At 49.4% G+C, this 26,570-nt stretch overlaps 7 protein-coding genes across 7 annotated transcripts; 5 read left to right on the top strand and 2 right to left on the bottom strand.

Annotated features, from left to right (window-relative positions):
• Positions 1-306: 306 nt before the first annotated feature.
• K444DRAFT_649520 (putative methyltransferase) lies at positions 307-3,491 on the top strand (the record flags this gene model as incomplete). Its single annotated transcript, XM_024885578.1, has 7 exons — positions 307-603; positions 2,195-2,223; positions 2,272-2,315; positions 2,379-2,514; positions 2,567-2,694; positions 2,759-3,370; positions 3,425-3,491. Exons 1-7 carry the CDS (start codon positions 459-461, stop codon positions 3,489-3,491), a joined length of 1,161 nt encoding a protein of 386 aa, XP_024744585.1. The 5' UTR covers positions 307-458.
• A 190-nt stretch (positions 3,492-3,681) lies between these two features.
• Positions 3,682-5,541, bottom strand: K444DRAFT_639520 (cytochrome P450; the record flags this gene model as incomplete). Its single annotated transcript, XM_024884390.1, has 7 exons — positions 3,682-3,844; positions 3,898-4,067; positions 4,120-4,204; positions 4,252-4,277; positions 4,330-4,659; positions 4,713-5,251; positions 5,304-5,541. The coding sequence occupies 7 exons, from the start codon at positions 5,539-5,541 to the stop codon at positions 3,682-3,684; spliced, it is 1,551 nt and encodes a 516-aa protein (XP_024744584.1).
• A 2,561-nt stretch (positions 5,542-8,102) lies between these two features.
• Positions 8,103-9,202, top strand: K444DRAFT_606579 (uncharacterized protein). Its single transcript, XM_024879019.1, has one exon. It carries the CDS (start codon positions 8,127-8,129, stop codon positions 9,075-9,077), a length of 951 nt encoding a protein of 316 aa, XP_024744583.1. The 5' UTR covers positions 8,103-8,126; the 3' UTR covers positions 9,078-9,202.
• A 562-nt stretch (positions 9,203-9,764) lies between these two features.
• On the top strand, positions 9,765-14,634 carry K444DRAFT_649517 (uncharacterized protein; the record flags this gene model as incomplete). Its single annotated transcript, XM_024885577.1, has 9 exons — positions 9,765-11,594; positions 11,625-11,851; positions 11,888-12,210; positions 12,247-12,695; positions 12,735-12,783; positions 12,817-12,858; positions 12,907-12,975; positions 13,027-13,124; positions 13,173-14,634. The coding sequence occupies 9 exons, from the start codon at positions 9,765-9,767 to the stop codon at positions 14,322-14,324; spliced, it is 4,239 nt and encodes a 1,412-aa protein (XP_024744582.1). The 3' UTR covers positions 14,325-14,634.
• A 226-nt stretch (positions 14,635-14,860) lies between these two features.
• K444DRAFT_649516 (uncharacterized protein) lies at positions 14,861-16,873 on the bottom strand (the record flags this gene model as incomplete). The annotated part of the gene is made up of 1 exon (XM_024885576.1): positions 14,861-16,873. One exon carries the CDS (start codon positions 16,871-16,873, stop codon positions 14,861-14,863), a length of 2,013 nt encoding a protein of 670 aa, XP_024744581.1.
• A 3,748-nt stretch (positions 16,874-20,621) lies between these two features.
• On the top strand, positions 20,622-21,590 carry K444DRAFT_493481 (uncharacterized protein; the record flags this gene model as incomplete). Its single annotated transcript, XM_024873242.1, has 1 exon — positions 20,622-21,590. A coding segment is annotated over one exon (969 nt), but the record flags the coding sequence as incomplete, so codon positions are not given.
• A 1,586-nt stretch (positions 21,591-23,176) lies between these two features.
• On the top strand, positions 23,177-26,417 carry K444DRAFT_579392 (glycosyltransferase family 90 protein). The gene is made up of 4 exons (XM_024877660.1): positions 23,177-23,308; positions 23,359-23,417; positions 23,468-23,784; positions 23,849-26,417. The coding sequence occupies exons 1-4, from the start codon at positions 23,271-23,273 to the stop codon at positions 26,381-26,383; spliced, it is 2,949 nt and encodes a 982-aa protein (XP_024744579.1). The 5' UTR covers positions 23,177-23,270; the 3' UTR covers positions 26,384-26,417.
• Positions 26,418-26,570: the final 153 nt, after the last annotated feature.

Below are 26,570 nucleotides of genomic sequence, written 5' to 3'. Positions count from 1 at the left end.
TTCAATTCGTGAATATATAAGTCAGACCGCCCAGAAAAACCTTGGCTTCATAATTGGTAGTATGTGGCGGGCACGGTTGATCTACAAGATAAATCCAGGCTAACAAATGTGCATAGGAGTTGAGAAGAATTCCTTTCTCGCACAAGTTTTTGGAACAGTAATGGACTGTATTGTAAAGGTGAAAGTCGTTGGTAAGTAGACTGAACGCAAGACGAATTTGGGCTAACAGTTGTTTGTAGTAGGCAACTGTGAATTACTCCTCAAGAAAGACCCAAAGAATTATTCAAAGCGGTACCAGAGAACGGCGTGCATCAGAGTTTCCGTCGAAAAGCAACCTGGTCAGGTCCGCACCTCGTAATGGGAGGTTTGAGGAAGAAGTGCTACAAAATGTCAACAATCTGTCTCGGTTGGTCCCTCCTCAAGAGAGACACATTTCTCGGGCTTCCAATACCCCTTTCATGCCTCCTGATGTCATGCTTGAAGGAGAACCAGCGACTCAAGCTGAGACAAGTACCACATATGCTGCTCACCTCCAGATGCCCCGGCAAGAACAAGACATTAGTCGTACACCGAGCCAGGATGGAGTATCTGGTGGTCCCACTGGTCCGGGTCGCCTTGAGGGGCCCCGTCGACCGAATGCTCAGCCTTCCCAGGACGCCTCTCCTAGTCCCGCCGACCAGATGAAGCGTGGTACCCAGCAGATGAATAACGTTGACATGGGCTCGCCTCTGCCAGAGGGTGCACAGACGCATGACTCTCGCAGCCCCATTAACTCTATAGGCCAAAACATGGAACTGATCCCAGCGCAACACTTCAACCGAATGAACTGCAACATGATTCCTAGCCAAGCTAGCGGTGGCAGCAACCACGCCTCCAAGACTATCAGATGCAGGCGATGTTGCTCGAACATCAGAACAAGAAGAGGGATTTCATGGCTAGGACGGCCAGGCTAGAACAAAGCCGAAAGTGGCAGCCTTGAAGAACACCAGTGGCGGATGATGTTGTTCGAAGCACAGGAAAAGAAGCGACGTATGATGGCCCGGTTAGAACAAGGCGAACGAGAAGCCAGGGAAAAGATCGAGACGGAAAGGAAATCCAAAGAAGAGCGAAAGCAGGAGAAGGAAAGACGTGCTAGGAAATTCGTTGTAAAATCGCAACTCTAATCGTGCCATGTTGCCGAAGGAACTTGGTGGTGCCGTTGACGAGGTTTTGGGAGATTATGACGTTGATGGATTCAGAGTTGTGGATGCAAGTGCTGCGCCCATGCTGCTTGGGGCTAATACTTGTCAGGCCGTGTATGCTATTCCTGAGAAGGCGAGAGATCCCGATTGATTGAAGCACGGGATGTATGCTAACCCTATGTAGGCTGCAGATATAATCAAATCTGGGGAATAATGAATCCAGACTGGGTTCGGAGGCTATGGTGAAAACTTTGCATTGCTATTATTGAGACTCCTGCTTCTTTCCCGGCAAACTTTCAAAAGTCTAAACATCCGCCTAATAATAATTGCAAAAACTCGAATAACTGCAAGCAATGCGGTTGGATATAGAAATCGTTGAGTTCAAGCGATTCGGTCCGGAGGAAGGGGTAATATTCTGAAGTGTTGGGATTGAAGGACGCCAAAGGTTAAGTGAGGCTAGCATACTTCAGCTTCGTGGAAGACTTGAAGACTCGAAGACACCTGAGAAGCTTTTTTCCCTTGTCAACGCCCTCGGACGCTTCACCCCTTTAAACTGCAAAGGCACACGATAAATAAAAGCCAAAGCACTCTGCCACGAGCCATGTTTACAAACCTTCGCTTGGCATTGTCGGATCCAAGCCCCAGAGTCGGCGACACTCACGTCAGCTGGCGTCCCTCAGTCGGCTCCCGCCATGCAACGGAAAAAGCGAGCCCACCAATGTTATTCCCGCCCTGCTGCACAGCACAGAGGACAAATCAGGAGCGGGCCCCACCTTACGACGAACCCTTGCATTTGGCGTGCAGAATATCCGAAAAATGCTACACTAGAAATCGCCATGCCTCCCGCTCTTGGCAGATTATCTACGCCGCTGCTTTGACGGCACCGCCCTAATAAGAACTAGCTTCTGCTCGGAGCCCCGCACACTACAATGTAAATCTAAAAGCTTTCCGATTAGGGCCTCTCTGCTTCGATCCTGTTTCTGATAACTCAATGGCGGACACTAACCCAGCAGCTACCGCGCAGGAACCTCTAGAGGCTGATGTGAGTTTTGACCATTGCAGAGAGGGACGAGAAGGCTGATGGAACTAGGACGCGGGAAGCTTCGAGAATGATAGTGCGCTTGGGGACACCGAGTAGGTTTGAGAGACTGCAGGAATCATGGCTAGGGGGATAAACTAACTCAGGAGTCTTGGTAGTGACTCGAGCGAAAGAACCTCGCTGTTCAGCGAAATCATGAAATATCGAGAGGAAAATGGACGTCGTTATCACGGGTACAAAGATGGATCGTATCTGTTGCCAAATGATGAGACGGAGCAAAATCGTCTTGATCTAGTAAGTCCCACGCTCCAATGGCTTCCGTTATATCTCTCATATCGAAAATCAGAACCACCATGTTTTCACCATGGTGAACAAAGGGAGAGGAGGAGGGCTGTACCGAGCTCCAATTGACAAGCCAGCACGCGTGTTGGACGTGGGCACAGGGACTGGAATCTGGGTTATGGATTTCGGCGAGTATGCTATACCCTATACCCTCTACCCACCTCGCCCACGGCTTTCAATATTAACTCAAGCCAAGCGCACACAAAGAATCCCACATCATCGGCATCGACCTCTCTCCCATCCAACCAACATGGGTAACACCCAACGTCGAGTTCCTCGTCGACGACGCAGAAGACGAGTGGATCGGGCAAAAGTACGATTACATCCACATTCGCATGCTCGCGGGCGCGGTCAAAGACTGGCAGGGGCTTTTGCAAAAAGCCTATAACCACTTGAACCCCGGCGGCTGGTTGGAGTGCACAGAGTTCGAAGTCTGGATAAAGAGTTACAACGATACACTGCATAATGCTCCTGACATCAAGAAGTGGCAGGAAGGGTTGCAGGAGGCTGCGAATAAGTTTGGGAGGACGATGGAGGTCGCGGTGAATTTAGAGGGGTGGTTAAAGGAGGCGGGGTTCGAGGATGTGGTAGAGGAGAAGACGGTGGTGCCGAGTAGTCCGTGGGCGAAGGATAAGGAGATGAAGACAATTGGGGCGTATCAGTTAATGAATATGCTGGATGCGGCGAGTAGTTATGGACAGGCACATTTTACGCGGGTGTTGGGGTGGAGTAGAGAAGAGTATGCGGTGTTGAATGCGAAGGTTAGGACGCAGTTGAAGGATCGAAGTTTGCAGCTTTATTCAAATTTGTGAGTGTGCCCTTTCTATGGACCGGTGATTTGTGCTAACTTTGGTAACCATAGGTACACTGTTTATGGTCGCAAACCGAAGCCTCCGAAGACAACACCAGATGCAGAAGCAGCAGAGTGAGGGGGAAACTCGTTTTAGAGCAGTCCGGAAGAGTATCTCGTTGTGCTTGATTTCGTTACCACCATCGTAAATATCCAATAACACCTCATATTCAATCATCGGGCCTCGTTCGAGACTCCGTGAAGCAAATGCCCCACCCTATAATAGACTCAATCTGATTCCGGAAGGCTTCCTCATAGACCATCAACGGTCACTTGAAAATAACGCGAACACCTTTGCTCCTCAAGTCAGCCTGTGGTAGGAATAGATCATGCTGAATGTCGACATCAGCTCTCGTAGTTTCGAACAGCTCCTGGTTTTCGAAACGCCTAAAGATGGTGGCGATTGCCAGCTGCAGCTCAGCTTTTGCAAGACTGGTTGGACCACGTCAGTAACAGAGAAGGTCTCCAAGAATGACAAGACTTACTTCATGCCAACGCACTGCCTAGACCCCTTGGAAAACGAAACAAGATATCGATCGAGAGGTGGAGCGCCATTAGGACGTTTCAGCAGCCAGCGTTCAGGCTTGAACTTGTTTGCTTCGGGGAAGATGGATTCGTTTTGGTGGATGTGGACGGATGTCATGCCTACTGGGGTCTGAATTATTGCCTGTTAGTAGGTAGGGACTTTAAAAAGATGGAGAACTTACGCCGGCAGGTATCTCATACTGGTGGAACTTCATGCTTTCGGTCGGATGAATGCGTGGCGAGCGGGTGCTGATGCCATAGGAGAGTCTTTACGAAGTTAGAATAGTCGAAATTCATGGATGTATATTGATTACCTCAGACCCTCATTGAGCACTGCATTCTGTCAAAGTATGAGTAACATCTCTGCAACGTTCTTTGATTACTGAACCTACCAGATACGGCAGTTGCTCCACAACTTTCAAATCCACGGGGTCATACTTCTTCGGTAGAGCTTCCTTGAGCTCTGCCAGCAGCTTCTTGAGAATGTCTGGGTTGTCCAAAAGATGGAAATGCGTAACAGTGAATGCATTGCCCGTCGTGTCCGCTCCGGCACCAATAGTGACTTGTGCTTCCTGCCACAAGCGCTCGAAGGATTTCTCTCCAGGGGGAAGATCCGATTCCAAGATTTCATGGAAAATTGTCTTCTCGAGGCCCAGAGATTCGTACGCCTTGTCGGCTTTGTATTTTCCTTCGAGGACGTTGCGAGTTTCTTGTTGGGTTAGCTGGCACAAGTTAGCTTAGTTCATGTTGGGCTTAAGGGAAAAGGGGGGCATACAGCCTGAGACTCTAGAAGCAGGAGCATGCCGGGATTCATCGCACCAACGAAACTTGGGGGAAGGGCTCGAATGATAGAGAAAATCCATGGAAACTGCTTCATCGTATGTCCCGCTGCGGCTATCGCCTTGACGGTCTCTACCCAAACCGGGGAGAAGTCAGGACTGTCCAAGAGATTCGGGTTGTGATTCAAAATGATCAGGGTGACAATATCTGTAGCCAGACACGAGTACACCAGACGTATTGGCATTGGCTGGCCTGACTTCCGGAACTCTTCGATTCGGTTGCATAACTTATCGATCATGTAGGTGAGCATGGGCTGCACGCGTCCCACCGATTGCTTCGAGAGGAAAGGGTTGAGAGCACCGCGGCGTTTTCGGTGATGTCTGTGATCGGCCGTTCCGAACGAAGAGCCTGGAAGCTGGAATTGATTGAGATAATATTCGGACTTGTCGCGCGGCTCGTGCTGGGAGTACAGCTTCTCATAGTAGTCAGGCTCGTCGATGTGGAGCTCATTTGGACTGATTCGAATAATGGGTCCTAGAAATCTTATTAGCTGTTTGTCGTATAAAAGAAATTGGTGGGCGTATACCATATTTCCTGTGCAACTCCTTTATCTTGAAGGTGTAGTTTCCTTTCAAGATTACGTCGTAGTAGAACTCGTACCACAAGGTTGCAGCAGCGAGCTTGGGGCCGGGGAATTTGGAAAGAGGGCCCAAGTAGACGCTATACGCTCTGCGAGCAATAAAGGAGAGCAGTAGGCATAGCAGACCGATCGACAAGATCTGCTGGGTGCTTGGATTGCTTGGGAGGAGCTCGAGGAAAGCCATTTGAGGCTATGATGGGATGAGGGCCAGGAAAGAAGGTTGGGGGGAAGCTCCGCACCACGTTTTACAAACCCCTGCCTTAGTACAGAACACCCCACGAGGCCTTACCGAATGTGCATTTTACAGTGATAGCGCGATAGCCTTAGGAACCTCTCACTGTGCATTAAACACGCAACCAGCCGTGTGAGTGGCGTTTGCACGAGGGAAGAATGGCTTTATTAGAAATTGCATGTTGAGGCGGGGAAACTCGCATTTTGGGGTGAGCCGTCGGATTGGTTCAGTGGCGGCCAGGGCGCGACCCGACTCCGAGGAATAGGGTGGTGTAACCATCACGTGACGCCTAATATTGTAAAGCGCTTGAGTCTTGACGTATCGTAAGACACATTTTTCGTTACAGCATGTGCGTTCTTTTGGGAGGGGCTGGGCTATCTAGTGCCTTGTAGGCCTCTAAATAGGGGTTTCTGGGCCCGGGCTTAGGATATGGATCTCCGTGGAGCTTCGACTCTTTTTCGGGCTTAGCTCCCTCCTTCTTGGCTAAAACGGGCTGGCACGTCACATGACTGTATTTAAGGTTCCATCTACTCTCCACGCTGCAATCTAGTGGTAACGATATTTTACTTTTTAATTATAGCAAAGTAGCCAACCCTAGCGAGGAGCCTTTAGCAATGCTTTTGTCCCACCCTCGTATTGGACATAAAAGGTGTCATATAATTGTTCCAAGCTAGGTGGGGCAATTTTCCAATTTCGCGTCCTTTCATTCCCAGGAGCCCTCATACTTCTAATGATCTTTCGAAACTCTAGAAAGCTCCAGAATATCTGACTCTTCCCTTTGAAATCTAGGTTACTTTCTAACTTTAACTCAAGACCATGAAAACTGGTATCGCTCTTTATGTTCTCCGCGAGCCACCAACACTCGACAACACCTGCTCTTCGCTGTTTCGCATCACCTCCTCCAAAGATTGAATATCTTCACCAGCCCCGCCATCTGCCCACCAATATCTTGCTTTTGACCATGTCGCAACTTAATACCCATGCCCATCACAGCTTCAAGCACACTCAACAACTGGCAAGCTCCCGATGCAGGAGCCATCGGGTGTTGGGTGTTGGTGACAGGGTAGCCGGCCACAGGATGCTACTCCACTGCTCTATTACCTATTTTCCGGGCCGCATCCGATCTCCAAGATAGATGTCGCTTGCGAGCTGTGCATTGTGCTTGGCAGACGGCTTGAGAGGTGATATTTGGTAGTGGTGTTAGTTGTAGGAGGAGTTGAATGAGCACGACAATTTGAGCTCGGATCCCAGAGATCGGCTGTCGGTTCCGTGAATATGCGACGTGCACGTCGATATAGACAAAATAGTTGATTTGGTAGAGTCCTGCTTGAGGTGTTGATGGTGGAAGGTAGTCTTTATCGGTCGGTTATACGGATCGGAAGTCACGAGAGTGGAAGTGCACCGGTCCATCCGACCAATTGTCTATCTATATTGCTTGCATTTTGAATTGTCTCTTGGCTGTCAAAATTCGTGCGCCGGATTCTTAAGGCAGAGTCCCGCGCAACTGCCTCCTGAAGTCTCGCAAGATGCAAATTGACGGTATCGAAACTAGCGTTTGCAGGCAGAACGGTGTTCTGTGGGATATTTGACCACCCCCCGCATCGCAATTTACAGTTTTAGTTTATTTTTATTGATTCCTCGAGCTGAAAGCATCAAGCTGAAAGCATCAGCTGTAGCACTCGACAACTCTTGAAAATCATGCAAGAAGATACCAGACCCAGTAGAGGATAGCTTTTGATAAATCGTTGTCGAAATTCAACATTCCTGATATCTCTTCATAAGTGCCTATTACCCAACACACAGCTCCATTTTCTATGTGTAACTTCGAGCCTCAAGTCTTGGAAGCAAGTTGATCACGCATTCCCGAAATATAGTCGAAGTGTGTAATCTTGATTCCGAAGCTGCTGGTGGCGATGCCGAGTGAATGTCGTCGAAGGGACTCGTGAGAAAACAGTCTTGCGCACATTATTCACCCACAAGTTTATAAACGAGGTCGAGAAAAAAATTTCCTTTGGTTTCCTTCCCCTCCATTCACGTCATTGACTCACCCTACCTTGTAGTTCCACATCATCCCTCAACTCGCTGATTATTGCTGTGTACAGCATCACCGGACTACTTGAACATTGCCATTCGAAACTTACCTCCCGCGTTCTAATCCGAGGAGAACCTCTTTGCGAGCATGACCACAACTTTGTATGAAATACCGCAACCTTCAACGCCCGGTACGGCGACCCATGGCGACCACCCCGAGCCAGGCTCCTCCTTCGGATCACAAGCACAAACACTTGTCCAGTCCCTCATTCCATCAATGGCTGATAAAGAGGTACCAACGACGGGCGACGAACGGATCTCACTCCCATCGACCAGGCCACCTGTTCCCCATGGACCCAAAGTCTCCAAATTCGTCGTCTATATGCGCAAGATATATCGACCCTTGGGATTTCACAAAGGATACAACTTCCCCCTCTGTGAGCGACCCCCTTCTCTCGTTCACGTCGCAGTACTAATCAAAGCCAGTCATCGTCTCCGCAGGCGCCATGCTCGGATTCACGCTCGCCAAACTATCGAATCTGAATGTCAGCGGCTCGTCGCCCGGAAGTTTCAAATCCGATGCTCCGCCTGGAGAATGGTACTATCTCTCGCAAGGCCATTACCGCTTTGGTCTCACGCTGCATCTGGCCACCGTCCTTCCAGCTGGCTTGCTCATGGTCTGGCAATTTGTTCCATATATTCGAAAGAGATATTACACATTCCATCGAATCAACGGATACGTAGTTGTTATCTTAATCGTGTTGAGCAATGTTGGCGCTCTGATGATTGCTAGGAGGAGCTTTGGAGGAGGACTTGATGCTCAGGCTGCGGTGGGCAGTCTGGCTGTGCTGAGTGCGGTGGCGATCGGGATGGCGATGTGGAATATTTGGTGCTTGCAGATTGATCAGCATAGGGCGTGGATGTTGAGAGCGGTATTCTATATGGGGACGATTATTACGAGCAGGATCATCCAGATTGCCACCGCGGAGATCATTACTCGGATCCAAGACTATAACCAGGTCCAGACATGTGGACAAATGGCTTCGAATTACGGCGGTGCTGGTACCCTCCCTCCAGACGTTGCGGCTATGTTTCCTCAGTGCTTGAACTCGACTGCAAATCTACCTGTCGCTGTCCAGGCCGATTTTCATGGCAATCTCGAGCAGGTTGGAGCGAGTCTGGGCCTTGGATTTGGTATGGCGTTGTGGATGGCGATTCTGCTGCATCTTGTGGGGGTCGAGATGTACCTGAATTTGACGCCTGGTGAGACCAATAGGATGAGGGCTGTGAGCTATGAGAGACAGTTGGAGGGTGGATGTGCACATCCTGGAAGTGCGGGAATAACGGCCGATAGGTGGGGAGATGCCCGTCCGTGGCAGCCGGAGGGGAGAGACACGTCAGTCAGGATTCAGAGCGATGAGAGGACTTCCTCGACGATACCGGTTGTGGAGAAATGAGGGAATAGGAATAGAAAATCTTGGGTTTGCGCAGTTTTTGGCGGTTTTGCTTAGACTTGTCACAAGAAATGGCCTTGATTTCCGGCCCCCCAGGAAAAGGGGGTTAAGCGATGGGATGGGAGGAGACTTTCACCAAATATTTCTTCATACATCTCAAACAACCCCTCCCCATGAACCGCCACGTGTGCACAACAAAACAATAAAACAACAGGAAAACTCTTGCCTCAAACGTCAACTAAAAGTTTAATGGCGGTTGGTGTGAGGTCAATCGCCCCTTTTCAGCCTAGCGCCTGAAGCTAAAGTTTGGACTGCAGGCGAAATTTACCCCTGTCAATCGCGGTTGACTCTCGCCAAAACAGAGGCAGAGCACCGAGCAGCCAGACAACCACAACACCATAACCCTGCCGACGAGGCTCTTAACCGCCCACGTATCAACGACCAGCAGTTTGTTGTTCTCCGGCCCGCGACCATGATCCATTTACTCGCACAGTACTCGGATAGTTTCTGAAGCTGCAACCCGTGAACACCACACACAAAGTTGTTACGAAGTTGGACCATCCAAACTCCTGCAGCCATCTGCAAGGACCGAGCGCGTCTCCTCGAAAAGCACGTCCTCCTTTGCCCTGCAGAACGATACCTTCTGCAGCCTGCGCAGAGGACGGATGCGACGCGTCGAAGGCAGACACAATGGCGGAGGACGACGAGCACATAGATGTCGCAGCGCCCTCAGAAGAGCGACCCGTGACGGCGCGCAAGGATTCGCGGAAGGTTCCCGGTGGCTTTGGGATCGACGACGTGGATGACCTCTCCCCGGACAAGGAGACCTTCGAAGACTCGATGTTTGCGAACTCGGCGGCGCACGAGCAGAACAAGCGGATACTATCTCTCGATCCTACGAGCCTGCCTCCCCTCCCTCCCCCGGCGGTCGACAGCAGTTTGTTGTACAGTCAGAGTCAGAACATAGGGACCGGGAGCGATGCCCGTTTTGATGATATGGTGGATGAGAGGGAGATGCAGAGGCATTTGAATGATGTGGAGTCCAGCTTTATGCCTGTGCCGTCACCTATTGGCATAAATGCGGATGGGAAGAAGGGAGCGGATGATACCTACTTGTTTGATGGAGCACAATCGCAGAACGGTTTACAGCAGAGGTTGGAAGAAGCAGCAAGTAAGGTTACAGATTCTACCAAGCCAGACAGAACATCGTCAGAGGAGGACGAGGCATACCAGACTGCCCGTGCTGGTTCCCCAATTCCCGAAGAATCTACCGTGGTCACTGGGAACACTACATCATCACTCGAAACCATGTCCTCATCCCCTACAGCAGCGGCTGCCGCGCGAACCGTCTCAAGAGCAATATCCATGGCGAGTGCGGATGGCCAAGAGTCAATGAACAGCGAGGACGGCGAAAATTCGCAGGAGCAGACAGATAGCGAATATGATGTGGAAGCAACACCAAGGAAGAGGGCTGGCTCACACGGCTCCGACGATCGATCCACCCTCCGTCACCACCTCTCGAATCCTAGCCTCAACGCTGCAGATGCAGGCAGCACACCGGGACATGCTCTAATGAACAACAAAACCAGACAGCCAAAGTTTCTGCGAAGTCGACATACCAGCCAACATTCCTCGGTATCCTCTTTTGTCACGAATCCCGAATCACACGAAGGAAGTGATCTTACATTGGGCGCGGACTATGCTCTACAATCTGGAGGCGCAGCGCCTGGTGGTGGAATGTCTCGAAGTAGCAGCATGGCACTTTCCAGGTCGATCAGCTTAGGAAGTATGGCATCGGGCATTGGAGACTATTCTGGAGACTCGCCAGAGCGCCTGGATGGTTTAGCTACATTGACGGAAGAAGAGCTAAATCGCGAACGACGACCTCTGGACGATGTTTCTCCCCCAGCAACACCACGAGCGACGAGCAGGACGCTCGCTGCTCCTACGGATACGATTATCGCTCGCCATGTACGAAATGTCCATGTCCCGGAATCGGTTGCACAAGAGTACCGAGACAAGAATGGGGCCTCCCCGAATAAACGTACTGGATTTGCGGTTTCTACACTTGGTCGGAATGGCAAGAATCTGACGTTGAAGGAACAGAGCAGTACCATCGAGCGGCTGTCGAAGGAGAACTTTGACTTGAAACTCAAAGTCATGTTCCTCAGTGACCGACTGGACAAGCTTTCGGAAGAGGGTGTGAAGGAGATGATATCCGAGAACGTGGAGCTGAAAACTGGACTGGCCGTGATGCAGCGAGACAACAAGGCTCTGAGGCGAAAGGTCAAAGAGCTTGAGAAGCAATTAAAAGATGAGGAGGACCGGCCTAGCACAGCTCAGTCTGGAACTTCAACAGGACATCCCAGCCCTAAATGGTTTGACCAAGAAGGCGCACAAGAACGAGAAGAAGAGCTGCTGTATCTTCGGGAACGTGTCGAGGAATACGTGACCGAAATTGAGAAGCTGCGAAATGATAGCATCGCTCGAGAGAATGAAAAGCGAAAGCTGGCTGAAGTTGTTCGACAAATGGGTGAAAGCCGGGGTCAGAATGTCGAAGCTCGAGAAGAGATGGACGTCTGGAAAGATCTTCTGGAGCAAGAGACTTCACGCCGAGAGCAAGCTGATGAGGATAACAAGAAGCTTCGAGAGGAGATCTTCCGCCTCAAGACTGAATCGAGTTCAGGCACCGGTCTTTCTGGACTCAGCCACACGACCAACATCTACAATATTACGAAGAAACGCACACTCTCGCCTTCGCGACCAAGATCCGGAATGTCAGAGCGAATTGATGATCGAAATGGCAATCTCAGTGCTGCCAGTACTCTTGTTGAAGAGCTCAGGAGAGAGAGCGAGCAACTGAAACATGAGAATGCTGAACTTCGAAGAGAAGTCGGTGCTCAAACTTCAATGTTGACATCTCGAAACCGTGAAAAGGAACGCCTATATCAAGAGATCGAAGACTTGAAACTCGGCCAGCGGAGAGGAGGCGGTTCTGTGGCCGGTGATAGCATTCTCGAGCGCTCCGCTTCAAGGGCGCATGAACGGTCGCTTTCACGGGCCAGCGCTGGGACGAGACAAACCAACATGACTGATGCCGAGCGGGAAGACTTCGAAAATAAGCATGCCGAGCTTCGTGACAGAATCAACAGTCTGAAGATTCACAACCAAGATCTTCAGCGCGAATTGGAGTCCTGTATGGAAGATTTCGAAACTGCAGTCGAACAGAAGAAGCAAGCCGAATCTCTCGCAAATGAACTCCAAGAAGCACTCGAAGTTGCTGAGAATGATCTGATTACGATGCAAACTGATCGAGACGAGGCATTGCAAGGGCAGGAAGAAGCTGAGATCATGTTTGAGTCGCTACGAAAAGAAGCTCAAGAAGAACTTGATGGCTTTGCTGCCGAAGCTGAGGAGGCCAATGCTGAGATTGAACGTCTTCAAACGGAGCTGGCTGATACTACCGAGAACTTCAATGCGCTGCAAAATGAGATGCGGGAGATGAGCGAAGGGATTGTTCGATTGGAAGACGATCATGAAAGCAAAAATAGACGAATCCAAGAGCTGGAGCGAGACCTTGACGACGCTAATCGCGAGCTCGAACAGATGGAGAAGAACCTTGTTGAAGCGAATGGCAAAATTGATCGCTTGACTGTCCAGCAAGAATCTAGCCAGGGCGAGATTGCTTTCTTAAGGGAAGAGCAAGATGGTGACAAGATCAAGATTGGTGATCTTGAAGCAGCGGTCAGAAACGCCAGCGAGAGCCTGCAAGAAGCAAGAGAGCGTATCAAGGAGCTTGAGCAACGCCTTGCCAACGAACGCCACCAGCGAGAGGTGATTGCTGGCCAGGAGAAGCAAGAGGTTCAACAGTTCATCAACGAGCTCAATCGGGAAGCTTCTGGTGCCAAGGACGAGGCAAGAAGACTTCGGAAGAGCCTCACTTCGCGGGAAGTCGAAGCTGCGGAGTGGAAACAGAGACTTATGGAGCTCGAGAGCAATTTAAGGGAGGCTCTTGGCGACCTCAATGGGACGAGGTCAAGCCTTCTAAACGTAGGATCTAGTTTCAAATCTATGGCGGTTAATACTAACTACTTTCAGTCTATTGCGAAACTCCAACGAGAACTCGAAAACACAATGCGGGATCTCGATGCCTCCAAGGCAGCCGGTACTGAGAAAGACCGCCTTATCAATCAACGAGATTCTCTCCTCGAAACCCACGCCCTTGAATCCCGGAAGCTCGCTGATATGCTTGACAAGGAACGGCAAATGCATCGGAATACGAAGCATCAGTTTGATACTATCCAAAAGACCTCACAGCACAAAGAGAGAAATCTTTCGCAACAAGAATCTCGTATTTTGGAGCTTGAAACCCGCCTCAAAGCTGATCGTGCGAAGATTTCAACATTGGAAGCCTCCTTCAAGAGCAGTATGGAGGAGCGCAACAACCTACTCCTCAACTTATGGAACCGCCTGAGTGCACTCTGTGGCTCGGACTGGGCACACAACAACAGCCTCATCAATGGGCGCGCCTTGCCATCGTTAGAAGCCGTGGGTACCATGCTCCCTGGCTTTTCCAAGAATCTCTTCGCGGCAGTCAAGACCATCGAGACTCTGGTGGGAGATTTCCGAAATCGCATTCGGGCGGTTGAGAAGGATCTTTGGAAAGAGTATCAAACCCTAGAAACAAACCTCGATGTGCGCACAAAGCGACTCGACCGTCTGGAGACCATGGCAAGAAGTGGCATCCCTGCACTCAACGGCGATGCAAAGGCGGAAATCACGAGATTAAGAGATGCGAACAGAATGCTGAAGACTGAGATCTCTACCCTACGAGCAGCGAATGATGTCCGAGCTGGAGTCTACGCGGACCCAAGTCCCAGCCCCTCTGTCCCAACTGGACCGCGCAATAAGGCAGGTGACAAGAGTCGCAATTCAACGCTTACAAGGCATCAGTCTGCCTCCGCGGTCGAAACTTTCGAACGCATGTCAAAATCACGTGCTGGCAGCTCTTCTGGTGGAGGAGAGAAGGGAATGATGGGCGCTGGCGGCATGGGCGGTGAGGACTACAAGCCTGATCTCAGGTGGCAAGTTCGGCTCCAGGAACTGGAGTACAAGTTGAAGGCGGAGCGGGAGGCGCGGTTAACGGACCGCTTTTCGGCGAAGCAGCGGCTGGAGGAGAAGAGCAGGGAGAATGCGGAGTTGGCGAAGGAGGTGGAGAGGAGTAAAGTGCGGGCAGAGATGGGACGGTAACACCGTAGCGAGGGGCAGGGGGCAGATGTTGAGAGGGGGGACCTGTGTACAATGTCATATTATGCCTAAGATGAGAAGCGGCGTTTGCGGGGAGCATGGTATGCGTGTTTTGCGTGTGCTTTTTGGGTGAATGCATTCATGGGCCGATCGCTGCTTGGAGGTGAGTGGGATAGAGGGTGTATACTAGAGGTTAATTGGGGGTTTCTATCAGTGACGAATGGATGACTGCATGCTATTAGCCATGTGGCAGGACCCGATTTTGACCGTGAAGTCACGATATGAGTTAAATTTCACTCCTGGATAATGACTTAGCCCCCCGTGGTTTGGGTTTGTATGAAATTTAACTTTACTATTCGTTACTCTTTCCAAACTATCGTATTTCTGGGTTTTTGGGGATCACTGCAAGTTCAAAGGGAGGAGTTAGAAGAGGCGAAAGCTTCCTCGATCTGAGAAAATAGTAACTTTGTTTGCTATAACGAATATTTCCGGGATATGAAAGAGAATGACTAGCTAACAACATACTCCTGTTCCTCTTTCTATTTCAAAAGAGTCTGCAGCTTCTCTTTCTCATCACCACTCATGATACTCTTCTCCTTGCCCCCAAGATGCTGCCTGCCATACTCCTTTTTCCCCGCTTTGGCCAGTGCCTTTGCCTTTACCACGCTCCAGTGCGGCCCCAACACGTCGTTTCCAACGGCAGTCTCCACAGCTTCAAGTCCGAGTTTCATACGGGTTCCTCCAAGTGCCAGGACTAAATGAGCATCCGGTGTAGTAAGCACGATATGGGCAGCCTTGGCATGCGCACCACTGTGTGCCCCAGTAATGAAGACCGTCGTGCTGCCTTGCACCTCTGCCTCAGGTAGTGGACCAGCCTCACCGACTGAAGGCAAAGTCCAGCGGAGAGCAACCGAAATCTCAGAGACACCAGAGATTGGGAACAAGGCTCCATCACCCCCACGCAACAGGGTTAAGGACTTGGTGACAGACTTTTTGGGTCCGAGTTCGGTCAAGGGGTTCTCATCCACACACCCAATGATCGATCTGAAGCTGCGCTTCGTTCCATGTGCATCTTTCACATTCCCCTGAAGGCAAGTAGATTTCAAATCGATTCTTGCTGGAATGGTTACCTCCCTGTCGCTGTTGTTGGTGAGCTTGAGTTGCACGCGGACTGGTGCCCCAAGCGGAACCTCGGTGAGCAGTGGAGTAAGCTCGAGCTTCAGGTCAGGCATGTCGAGTGAGAGAGCGCGGTCGTCAGGGGTTATAAGAGGGTCGAAGTCATTTGAATCGCCAAATGGGACCCCACCTGGGCGGATAAAGATATCGGGCCAGTGACGAAGACGCTTGAGGTCATTGTCAGCGAAGGACCACTTGATATTGTTGGGGAACGGATTGGCTGCGGTCCCAGCGGCAGCAATCACATCGCTAGTGTTCATGAATCCCAGGTCGACGGTATTGTGCTGGAGCCCAAGGGCGTGACCAAGTTCATGGACTGCGGTTCGGAAATGCGGTGCTTTGGCCAGACCAAAACGCATACCGCTGACAGTCCCATATCCAGGGTCGATGATCCAATGAGTTGAGATCCCAAGGCCTTCACGAGGGATGTGGTTGGAATCCGTCGCGCCAGAATCGTACATGATGCCTCGCGGGGTGGAGTCGATCAGGTGAACAGCAAGGATATGGTAATGCCATTCGAAGTTGAGGTTTGTTGGCTCGCGGTGCGCAATCATCGTATCGTTCATCTCGTTATCGGCCCAGCTTTCACCAGTTACCTCTGGGACATTGCGCTCACTGACGTGGATCTTGAGGTCATATCCAATTGACTCTCCGACGGTCTGCCAGTTGTGGCCATTCCCGCTATCCAATGGGGCTTCCGAACCCGTCTCCGTATCAATCTCAACTGTGGCTTTGCGAAGGAATTTGGAAAGCCACCCCATCTTGAGATGACCCATGATGACATTAGTACCATCCTGCTTTAAGTCGCCCTGCAGGTAGTCGGTGGAAGATGGATAGCCGGCTGGCGCGGAGGTCCATGACATAGTTGCTGTGCAGTTGATAGGCTGGGGAGACCACGTTCCGGCACCATTGGAGGTTGGAGTGAACAGAAACATCTGGAGTCCAAGCTGAAAAGAATTCCCCAATGTTATGTTTTCAAGGATCTTGGTAACACGAAGATAGTAACGATAGTTACCTATGGCTTGAACTGGAATTCCATTTGCGGGGTTAGGAGGAGGGAGCATAATGGTTTGCGGGGTTGGGAAGGGGATCCTGATCGTGGGTCGTTGGTAGAGGTCGCCGCTCGCTCTCCGACCACCAGTAATGGCTTCGACGCGGATGGTGCCATCGTAAGCTACCAATGGAGATCCAAGTGGGGCATAATTGAGCATCCAAGCTCCAGTTCTGACCGATTTGAAATGAAAAGGAGGCCAGTGAGGCGGGGGGTGAAACGGCGGGAAAGTAGGAGGAGCTGGTGTATCGCCGTCTGAGGTTGAAGTCCCAGTCTCAGTGGGGTAGGGAGGGATAGCTAGCATTGGGGGGGGAGGTGGATTCATGGTGATGGGGATTGGTTGGTTGATGAAGATGGTGTTCTTAGGAAGTACTTTGATGAGCGTTTCTTGCAATGGGGGAATGTCTGAAGAAGCAGAGGAGATGTCCGGAATCTGGGCCATTATTTATATGTATCTTGAGTGACACATGCAGACCAGGAGAGGCTGCAATATTTTGGCTTCACTTGGACACATATCTGTTTGCGTGTGTCGGGCGGAGACTTGAGATTGTGGCCTCATCAGTGCGTCGCCGGATCCTCTACAGCCAGCCTCAGGGTTCTTGGACATCCATCTGTTTGCATATTTTCGGCTGAATCTTCCGCTTGTGGCCTCTTCATGTGATACTCCACCACCAGCCAGCGGAAGATTCCAACAAATCAGCTCGACATGAATGTAAATTCCTGGGTTTACACTCACGGGGACCTTCCGGAGTCTTGCTCCTGCTGATGGGCTGAAACACCGAATGCACGCGTACTGAAAGCCACAGACTGCCTATGGATTTCATTGGTGCACAGATAATGGAAGTTATAGCAGGCAGCTGGAAGTAATAAATGGTGTGACGTATTTAGGGCCAGTAGCACTTGTGGAGTCAAATTTGTTGAAATAGGTTTCTTATTTGCGGATCAGGGTTGAGTTTCGGTCCTAGATTATCTAATATTGGTACAGGACAAAAGGAAGGCAATCGGGGTCCATATGCAAAATCTAGCAATGTACGAGAGCAAACAACATCGAAAAGCTTTGTCCCAAAGTCCTGCAACAGAATTGTTAGGCAACTTCGCCATTGTAACCTCGTGCATGAGTTAAATAATCGACAAGATCGAAGGCTTTCTGTTGAGAGCGCAACACAAACAACCGGCAGCTGAGAGAATGAGACATGATGTCTGGCCTCAGCCTTACGAGCCCTTTTCCATTCGTAAAGATTTAAATGCCAAGATATTGGGCTTTACGAGGATCACCTCGATGATAGGCCTCGCGAAGTTATCTGATCTCTTAATGGCCCAACTCTAACCACGGTATGCTCGAGATCGAGAAATGGACTTCGTGGTTGCTCAGCTTGGTGAGGGCCAAGAGAGCCAAGGCACGGCTAGCTGCCGCTTTGCTTTCTTACCGTCGAAGACTTCTTCTGATTTGTTAAATAATGCATGAAAAAAGCATTCATTAGTAATATTTTGTCGTCGGGGTCAGATGCAGGTGCGGACAGTCTTGTCACGATGGCCTGACCGGCTCCCCGTGTAACGAGCGTTCAGAGCCAGCTAGAATGCAATGCACCACGCTGAATCTGGCGGAATTTGGCTAGTTGATTAGGATGTCAACGGCGTGATCAGATCACCTAGGAAAAAATATCTTGGCGCTTTCCTATACCAGCTCCTTGGAACCATAGACATGCACGGGTAGCACTACGAAAACTTTGGTTTTGATGAGGCAGTTCACGTGATGTTCCTTCTTGCAAATTAATTTAGAAATAGAACTCGTGATAGTCGCACGGAAACCCAATTATATAGAAGCACCAGAAGGGTGCAAGCTATTATAAAACAGCCAATTATAATTCTATGTTCACAGCATGTGAATCAAACCCACGTGACCACAGCCCCGCGGGTATGAAACTCCAAAACATAGACTCCACTCTTTAAAGATGATAGAGCACCTCATCTAAATAGAAACAGTGAATCAATTTGTTTCGAGACCTTTTAAAAGGGGGTGTTATTTTACCAATTGCCAATTGTCAACTCGTGACAAATGTTGCACTTAACATAATCCATCATTGAATTGATTGAGTCTGAAGTCTGATCTAAGTGAGAGAAGAAAAAATTGAAGCTATGTTACCGCGGGAATGAGACGAGCTTAGAAGCTAGTGCAGCAGTAATTTCCGAGGTAAATCACGTGAAATACCTCCTATATTAACCTCTAACAACTCGGATCTAGTAGCATGCCAAGCTAAGAATCAGGTATAATTAAATCAACCACGTTTTCGACTTAGGTACAACAGCCCTTGCAGACATGGCCGCTCTGGTGAGATCCTCGGGGAATTTTAGAACCTGTGTCACGGAATATTCTTTCCGCGAGATTACTAGTTCAAACAAGTAATATATATATAAGCAATGTACGTAAATGCTGCATATGTGCGAGTAATATATAGTAAGGCAATATATATAAATATAGCTTTAATATAAAAAGAGGAAAAGTATACTTGCTGTAAATAAGGCTTAGAACTCCCAGAATTAGCACGATAGCTAGTTACTAGTCCAAACTTTGCACATCAGAATGGATTTGTAGTGCTCATCTGTGGGTTTCCGTCACTTGTTTACATATCCACTAACCGGCAGTCTATCTGTTATATATGGGTTCCAATATCTCAAAGGCGGTAGCGCCCCTACCAAGCGCTTTGTTGAAATTGGTACGCTACCATAGCTAGCTTACCAGTCCTTCCAGTACCAGGTTCAACCACTAATTTAGGGTTCTCCACTCTCATTTGTCATGCGTCACTCGCCGAGCTTACCAAGCTTACTAGTATATCGTCATTCTGATTACCTTTGGTTTATCAGCTGATTGATAATGTATCGGAGAAAGCGGGTTCGGCATCACCGGTATCGCCGAAGGGTAATGGGAATAAATCCCTTACTTTGGACACTTTTCCTCTGTTTCCAGAACTCACTCTTCTGTATCTAGTCATTCTGCAGTCTGTCAACCTTCAATAAATCGATTTTCCATTAATAAATCGATTACTTTTCAATACGCTTTCTCCCTCAGCCATTTCACAGGGAGGCATATTCTTGACTGAGTCTCGATATGCCTTCCCCCTTCCTCCCCCTTTCCCAGGATTTGGCAGCACAACTGCCTCTCTTTCAACAGCCTCTCGTTCTTCTTATATGTTACCACCCGGTATCCCAAATCAGCTAGTATAATCGATCTAGTAGATCCTTATATAGGGCCCCTAGGTAAAAATAAAAAGTAAATGCACGTGATTGGCTCTTACACGAGGAAGTTTTAATTTTTAGACAAAAAATTCCAAAAGTATATGGTTTTGACTATAGGTAAGACATTGTGTAGTCTCGTGAAGAACACCAAAACTTCGATTTTAATATGGCACACTGTGATTTGCTCGCTTCCTCCTCTCCTCTCCCCGCAAAAAGCATACAATGCCCAGGTCATCTCTCAACCCTCTTGATTCTATAAAGATATTTTATTCACACCCTCAGTTTCAAAAACCATTATCGTCTTCTGCATCATTTATACCCACTTCACAGCTTACAAAAGCGAGACTTATTCAACTCCCCCTCTCCCACAGATCACCAACATGGGTTTCCACCTCCTAATCGTCACCACAACCCTTTGGGTATGGCCATGGCTACTACGCAAGAATGGGTTGTAGAAAGGAGATTGGGAAAAGAAAAAGTCTAGAATAAAGAGGTGTCGAGACCTCTCGCTAGCTCTTGACTAATTAGTAATGAGTACAATTCTAGAATACTCTTAACTCGTCACTTCCTTTTCTATGAGCGGAAACGTCGCGCGCTAGTTATAAACTAGCCAACGATTTTAATTCAAACTAGGAGGTTCGTCTTTATCTCTTCCTCGTCCATCTCAAACTCCACCCTCTGGCAGCCACAATAATTCAAAGCGAAGCGCACCAATTATAATGTCTACCTCTTCTCGAGACTCCATTCCAGTCCCTCCCATCAAGTCCCGAAAGCGGGCAAGTACTCGTGCACTTCTCGGTGATGAGTACCCGGTTGATGACACCAAATTTGTCGAGCCTCCAAAGCCACTTCTTCAAACTTCCGATTACACCAAGACCAGATTCAAAGAAGGCCTTATTTTCGCAGAGACACTTTTGCGGAACACAAAGCGAAAAATATCTCCGATTGGTATGCACTGCGCGACCATTTACAAAGAAGCATGCGCCCGCCTTCTGGATATGAATGAAGACGGAGAAATTTACGAGGAGGAGCCCGAAACCCTTGATGCTGTTCGAAAGGAATGGATCTCAGATTTGAGGGTTTACGAGCGTGAGATGCAGTATATGGCATGCTTGAGCCTAACCCACACCGAAAACGCCCAACAGCTGGAAGATGAGATCATCCAGCTCCAACGTTACAAGTTCTACGCCAGATATGGAGACATTTTTGAGCAACTGTGCAAACAGTTGAAGAAGAATGCCGAAAGGCTGCAGGTTGCAGGATGGCAAGCATTACAATCAAAGTATTGGTCCCGGATCCAATACAACCTCCAAACAGAGGAGAAAGCGTTCCAGATGTATCTGAAGGGCGAAAAGTGCGAAGAAGAATTCCCGACCCATCTGGCAGTGAAATATGCTTGCCAGAGTGTTGGTTTCGAAATGGACGAAATGCTCGTTATCATTAAGCAGTACGCTACCCGAAATACGCTCCTCCATTCGAATATCACCCCTCTCATCAAAGAGGGCAAGTTTGATACCTTGAAGTCAACTCTCAACCAAGATCTCTCCGATGTGAACAACTTGACCACCGAGGCCGAGGGTGTCACAGGCGATATACTAAAGGCAATCATCTTCAAAATGATCCAAACCTGGTACACCATCTCCCCAGGAGATGAGGGAAATCCGGAAGCATGGATTGCTTCTGCTGCTCTTGTCAAATGTCGCCAGGACCTTAAAGGCGGAGATCTCGCAAAGCAAGCTGAGTTAGAGAAAGACATCGTGGCGTCAGTCATCAAATCACTTCGACAGCGGGAAAAGGATATCGAAGCAGAGAAGATCATTAAGGATGTTGCAGACGTCAAACTTGTTGACCCCCAGAAAACAAAAAGGGTTGCGTCTTGCAAGCTCGAATATGAGCTCGGTGAAGCCAAGAAACTGAAGAAGAAGTGGGCCACACTTGGCACTATTTCCGCCGAGTACAAAAAGTTCTCTGAAGAGTATATAAAAGAATTTGGAGCCTTGGAAGCACCCGCGGACGTTGTAGAAGACCCTTTGTTGAACGAAGACTGAGAGCATGGTACGGGGCGATGAATGGGGTGAGATCAGTAATGAATATAGGAACTTTGCTCTTTCCTATCGAAGGTTCATTGCAATTTATCAGAGACTACGTGAGAAATGCATCCACTTGTAAGTTGTCGAACTCGTAGTTAGATGGATGTGCAAAGATGCCTACTTGGCTCTCTGTATTGCCCGATGAGTTGGTGGAGAAGGCAAAGTGCGGCGTGGAAGGAGTGGTGTTTATTGATATGGGAGGTAACATCGGGCATTAGTGTGCGGATTTCAAGGTAAATTGCCGGAGGTGGAAGGCAGGGTGGGGTTGCAGGATCTGCCGTACGCGGTTGATATGGCGCTCAAGACAGAAGGTGTGGAGAATACGGTGCATGATATATTCACACTGCAGACTGTCACAGGAGCGGTCTCCGTCAAACCTCGTCTTTCCTCTTTTCTATCAAACCGAAACCCAAACCGTTCAGTACTGGTTATCTCCCCAGATGCGAAGTTTTACTACCTCCGCGCCGTCCTCCATGACTTCCCAGACGGCCAATGCCAAGAGATGAGAAATATCTTCTAGATTGATTTGACGATGATGGCTTGTGTGGCTGCACGCGAGAGGACGAAGGGCGCGTGGGAGGAGTCGTTGGGGAGTGTGAGGCTGGTGATTGAGGGGGTCTGGGCGTATACATAATATTATTTTTCGAGATTAATAAGGAGCTAAAATTGCGGTAAGAGGAAGAGTTTATCCCGAATAAGTAATAATTAAAAGAGATAAAGCTTTAATAGCTAATAAAAGTCTCATTAAAAGAATTTAGGGATTTCGCAAATATTTCTTAAAAGAAGCTTAAATGCCTTACTCCCTTACGCCGAGTGTTTACGAGAGCGTTATGGCTGCGAAGAGGAGGTAGAGAGGGGAAGCATTTTTAGATATATTCGTTACGAGGAACTCGAGGAAGTTGGCGTTAATCTTGAAGAAAAGATGATTATGAAGACAAGCTTTTGCCCCTGAGCCACTCGCTAAAATCGCTTCGGGCCACCCCTGCTTCCCCGCGATGATTCAAATCCAAAGCAAATAGAACTCGCAAGGGTAAAAAGAAAGTTCGGACTTTCTAACGCGCTTTGCAGGATCACAACATGGCGTTTCCTCTGAATGGACCGTTCCTTTGTGCATTCCAATGCCGATATTTCTTTGGGAGGGGGGCTAAAAGCGAGCTCTCTGACACGAAGACAGTTGCTGATCCACCAGATCCTCGGTCAGCCTTCGCCACGACATCCCACCCCTGCAAAATACGGCTGCGCCTTACGGAGGGTGAACCAGGCAGGATAAATGCCAGCGTTCACCAATTTGTTCTTTGTCGCCTGTGCATTGTTCATGCCTCTGGCTTCCCGGTCTGCTGATGTTGCGACGATACATGCGCAGGTCAAATTGGCCTGGACACACCCTACCCAAGGCCAATGACGCGAAAGGAGGGCCACCAGCTGCTGGTGTTCTGGTAGGTCCAATACCAAGACTTGAGGCTGTGCAGGGCTGACTCGACTGCAGTAATTTGGTCGCGACTTCCATCTGGATTGCTCTCAACTTCGAGACTTCTGGCGCGCTTGGTAAGGCGAGACATCCTACTTGAAGCACCAAAGCTAATTGGGGCGTGGAGAACGGCCATACCATCTGTTCGTCCTCGTCCTGGGACTGTCGGGCCTCTTCTGGTCAATCCTCAACGGGCAGCGTCCAGTACCAACAGAAGAGGAGCAGGCAACAGACAACGATAATGCCTATTCGAAGCTACAATTCGAGATCAAGAGGCGACAAGATGCGGGAAGGAGCAGTGTGGGACGGATTTTGCGGTACCCCTTACGAACCTTCAGCAAATCGAAACCGTCCTCCATATCCCTGGTAGCCTGCGTTGTTGCCAGGGCGCTCATTCTCCGCAGAATTGTGCGAGGTGTAGAGTGCTCTTGGGATGGAGTTGAGGTACGATTAGAGTTTGAATGGTGCACGCCGGACTGGAACTAGAGCTGACGACGACGACCCACAGATATATCTACCCCTTCTCCTCTCCCTCCTCGAGCTCCTCACGAAAGACTACCGAATTCCTTCGATCCCTCGATTCGAAAAGGCTCCCCAACCTCCCCGACACTACCACCTTCGGCATGTATCATTGGTTGCGGTTTGGGTGTTGTCGGCGCATGGCACAATCTCGTTCTCGGTGGACCATACCACATACATTTGCCCCCAGGCAAACCATTTGCGAGCGTGGATCCGGACGCTACAATTCCTAGGGGTAGTACTGGATGCTGTTATTATCAACACGGTATCGAAAGTGTCAAGAGAGGGCCAGGAATCTGGCAAGCCATGGGCGCAGCTCAGTCAATTGGCTTTGGCGACTACTGGAGTCCTGGCGGCCGTTGCCTGTCTTTTCCTATGGTGGAATCCACCATACAATCATACGCCACGGTACCTTAATTGGTCTCTCGTTCCAGACTCCAAGACAATCCTCAGCATGGCTTTCGCCGGCTTGCTCTCTACTAATTTTGTGTTATCCGCAGTCTACTTGTTGGCCGAGCTTCGCTCCACTTCGATTGCAATTACGACCACTTGCGTTTGCCTCTACATATATCATATCTTTGCCTCGAACTCTGAATACTCGGTCATCCCCAAGCGGCCAATTAATTTGCTGTGCTTTACTGCTTTTGGGGCCGCCTTTGGCCTTATTCGATTGGAACGAGAAGCTTCAAAGTCCCAACAACTCCTGTCAATGAATCAGAAGACCTCAAGAGCTTTGCTTTATTTTTATGTACTCTGCAGCACCTCATTCTATGGGCAGAAGTATGTGCTCTATTCAACAGCGGCCGAATTTCCAAACCACCCAATCACTGCTCTCATCTCGAGTGCTCGATCAATTTCATCGAATTGGGAGAAACAAGCGACAAAAAGCATGTCGATAGCAGAGGCTGTGGAGGAGTACCAGTCGCGGTATGGGATACCTCCACCTCCTCATTTTGATAAGTGGTGGGATTACGCAATCGCCCGAAAATCGATCATCAAGGACGACTTTGGGCAGATCCACGAGGATCTCCTACCATTTTGGGGCATAAAGCCATCTGAAATTCGGAATCTGACAGCACACATGCTCGAACGACCCTGGACTAAAGTTGGTGGGCTGCGAATATCAAACGGGACAACTGCTCTTGGACCACACATACCACCAACTCATCAATGGATGGTAGAAGGGGCCGCCGACATGATCAACAAGTTCGTTGAATGGCTTCCAGATATGGATCTCGCGTTCAACATCAACGACGAGAGCCGCGTTACTGTGCCATGGAAAGTAATGGAAGATCTCAAAAAACATGCAAAACTATCCAGACAAACGCTAAATCGAACCAAAACACTCCGGTCATTCAGTACCAATAGGGAGTGGGCCGGCCTTTTCATGGAGCCTGAACCGCCGTACCCTTCAGACTTTCCGTCCCCGCATTTTAAAGAGGCCTCGCTGAGCTCTTCTTTCATGGACTATGGGGTAATAGGATGCCCACCTGACTCTCCAAGCCAAAAACAAACATGGTGGAACAAGAATTCGTTCTGCCACGACTGTGCAAAACCACACTCAATCGGCCCTATCCTAGCCAACTGGACACTCTCTGGCTCCCTCTGCCACCAACCCGACCTCGCCAACTTCCATGGCTTCCACCTGTCTCCCTCCCCCTTCAAACCAACCAAAAAGCCTTTTCCCATCTTCTCCCAATCTAAGATCCCAACATTCAACGACATCGTCTTCCCTTCGCCATGGAACTACGAAGACAAGGTGACCCACAATGTCAGCCACGACATGCCCTATTCCGAGAAAGATCGCACCGTCTTCTGGCGTGGCGCTACATCGGAAGGCTTCGCTATCCGTGGCACCTGGCAAGGAATGCAACGCCAACGCTTCGTGCATCTAGTAAACTACACAGCTCCCGACTCAACTGTCAACCTCCTCCTCCCAAACAAAGGCAACGGCATGGGCTACAATCAACAAGCCACGACCATCTCCCAAATCACGTCCGTAACGAATATCAGCGTCTCTTTCGTCGGAGAACCTAAGCGATGCTACGGTCCGGACTGCAATCTCGAGATGGAAGAATTCACGTTTGGGGATAGTGTCGATTTCCAGGATCATTGGAAATACAAGTTCTTATTTGATCTCGATGGGGCTGGGTTCTCCGGGCGCTTCTTGCCATTTCTCGAGTCTCGAAGCTTAGTGTTCAGAGTCGCGGGATTTAGACAGTGGTTTGATGAGAGGTTAGTGGCTTGGAGGCATTTTGTGCCTGTTGATGGGAGACTACATGGGGTGTGGCATTTGATTGCTTATTTTGGGGGAACGGAGAGGGGGCTCAGAGGTGATGGCAAAGGGCATGATAAAGAGGGTGAGAAGATTGCGGAGGAGGGGAGGGATTGGGCGGCAAGAGTGCTGAGGAAGGAGGATATGGAGGTGTATATGTTTAGGTTATTGTTGGAGTGGGCGAGGATAGTGGATGATCGGCGGGAGGAGTTGGGATTCGATTTGAATCTGTTTTTAAAAAGTGTATAGTTGGATATCAATGAATTGTTTTGGAAATCTCTCGGCACAGATTGTGCAGTTTGGGTCGCACCGCAAGTGGTCGTGTCGCTCCCACTCCCTCCCTTTACTCATTCAGCAGCAGGCAGGTCATGCGACAGAAAGCAGCTTCGCCAAACGACTAAACTTCAACCACCCATCAACCTCGACCCCGAACGAC

Source organism: Hyaloscypha bicolor, assembly GCF_002865645.1.
Source record: "Hyaloscypha bicolor E unplaced genomic scaffold K444scaffold_10, whole genome shotgun sequence".
Classification (NCBI taxonomy): Eukaryota; Fungi; Ascomycota; class Leotiomycetes; order Helotiales; family Hyaloscyphaceae; genus Hyaloscypha; species Hyaloscypha bicolor.
The sequence above is the reverse complement of the archived record's forward strand: the minus strand, read 5'-3'. Positions and strand labels throughout refer to the sequence as shown.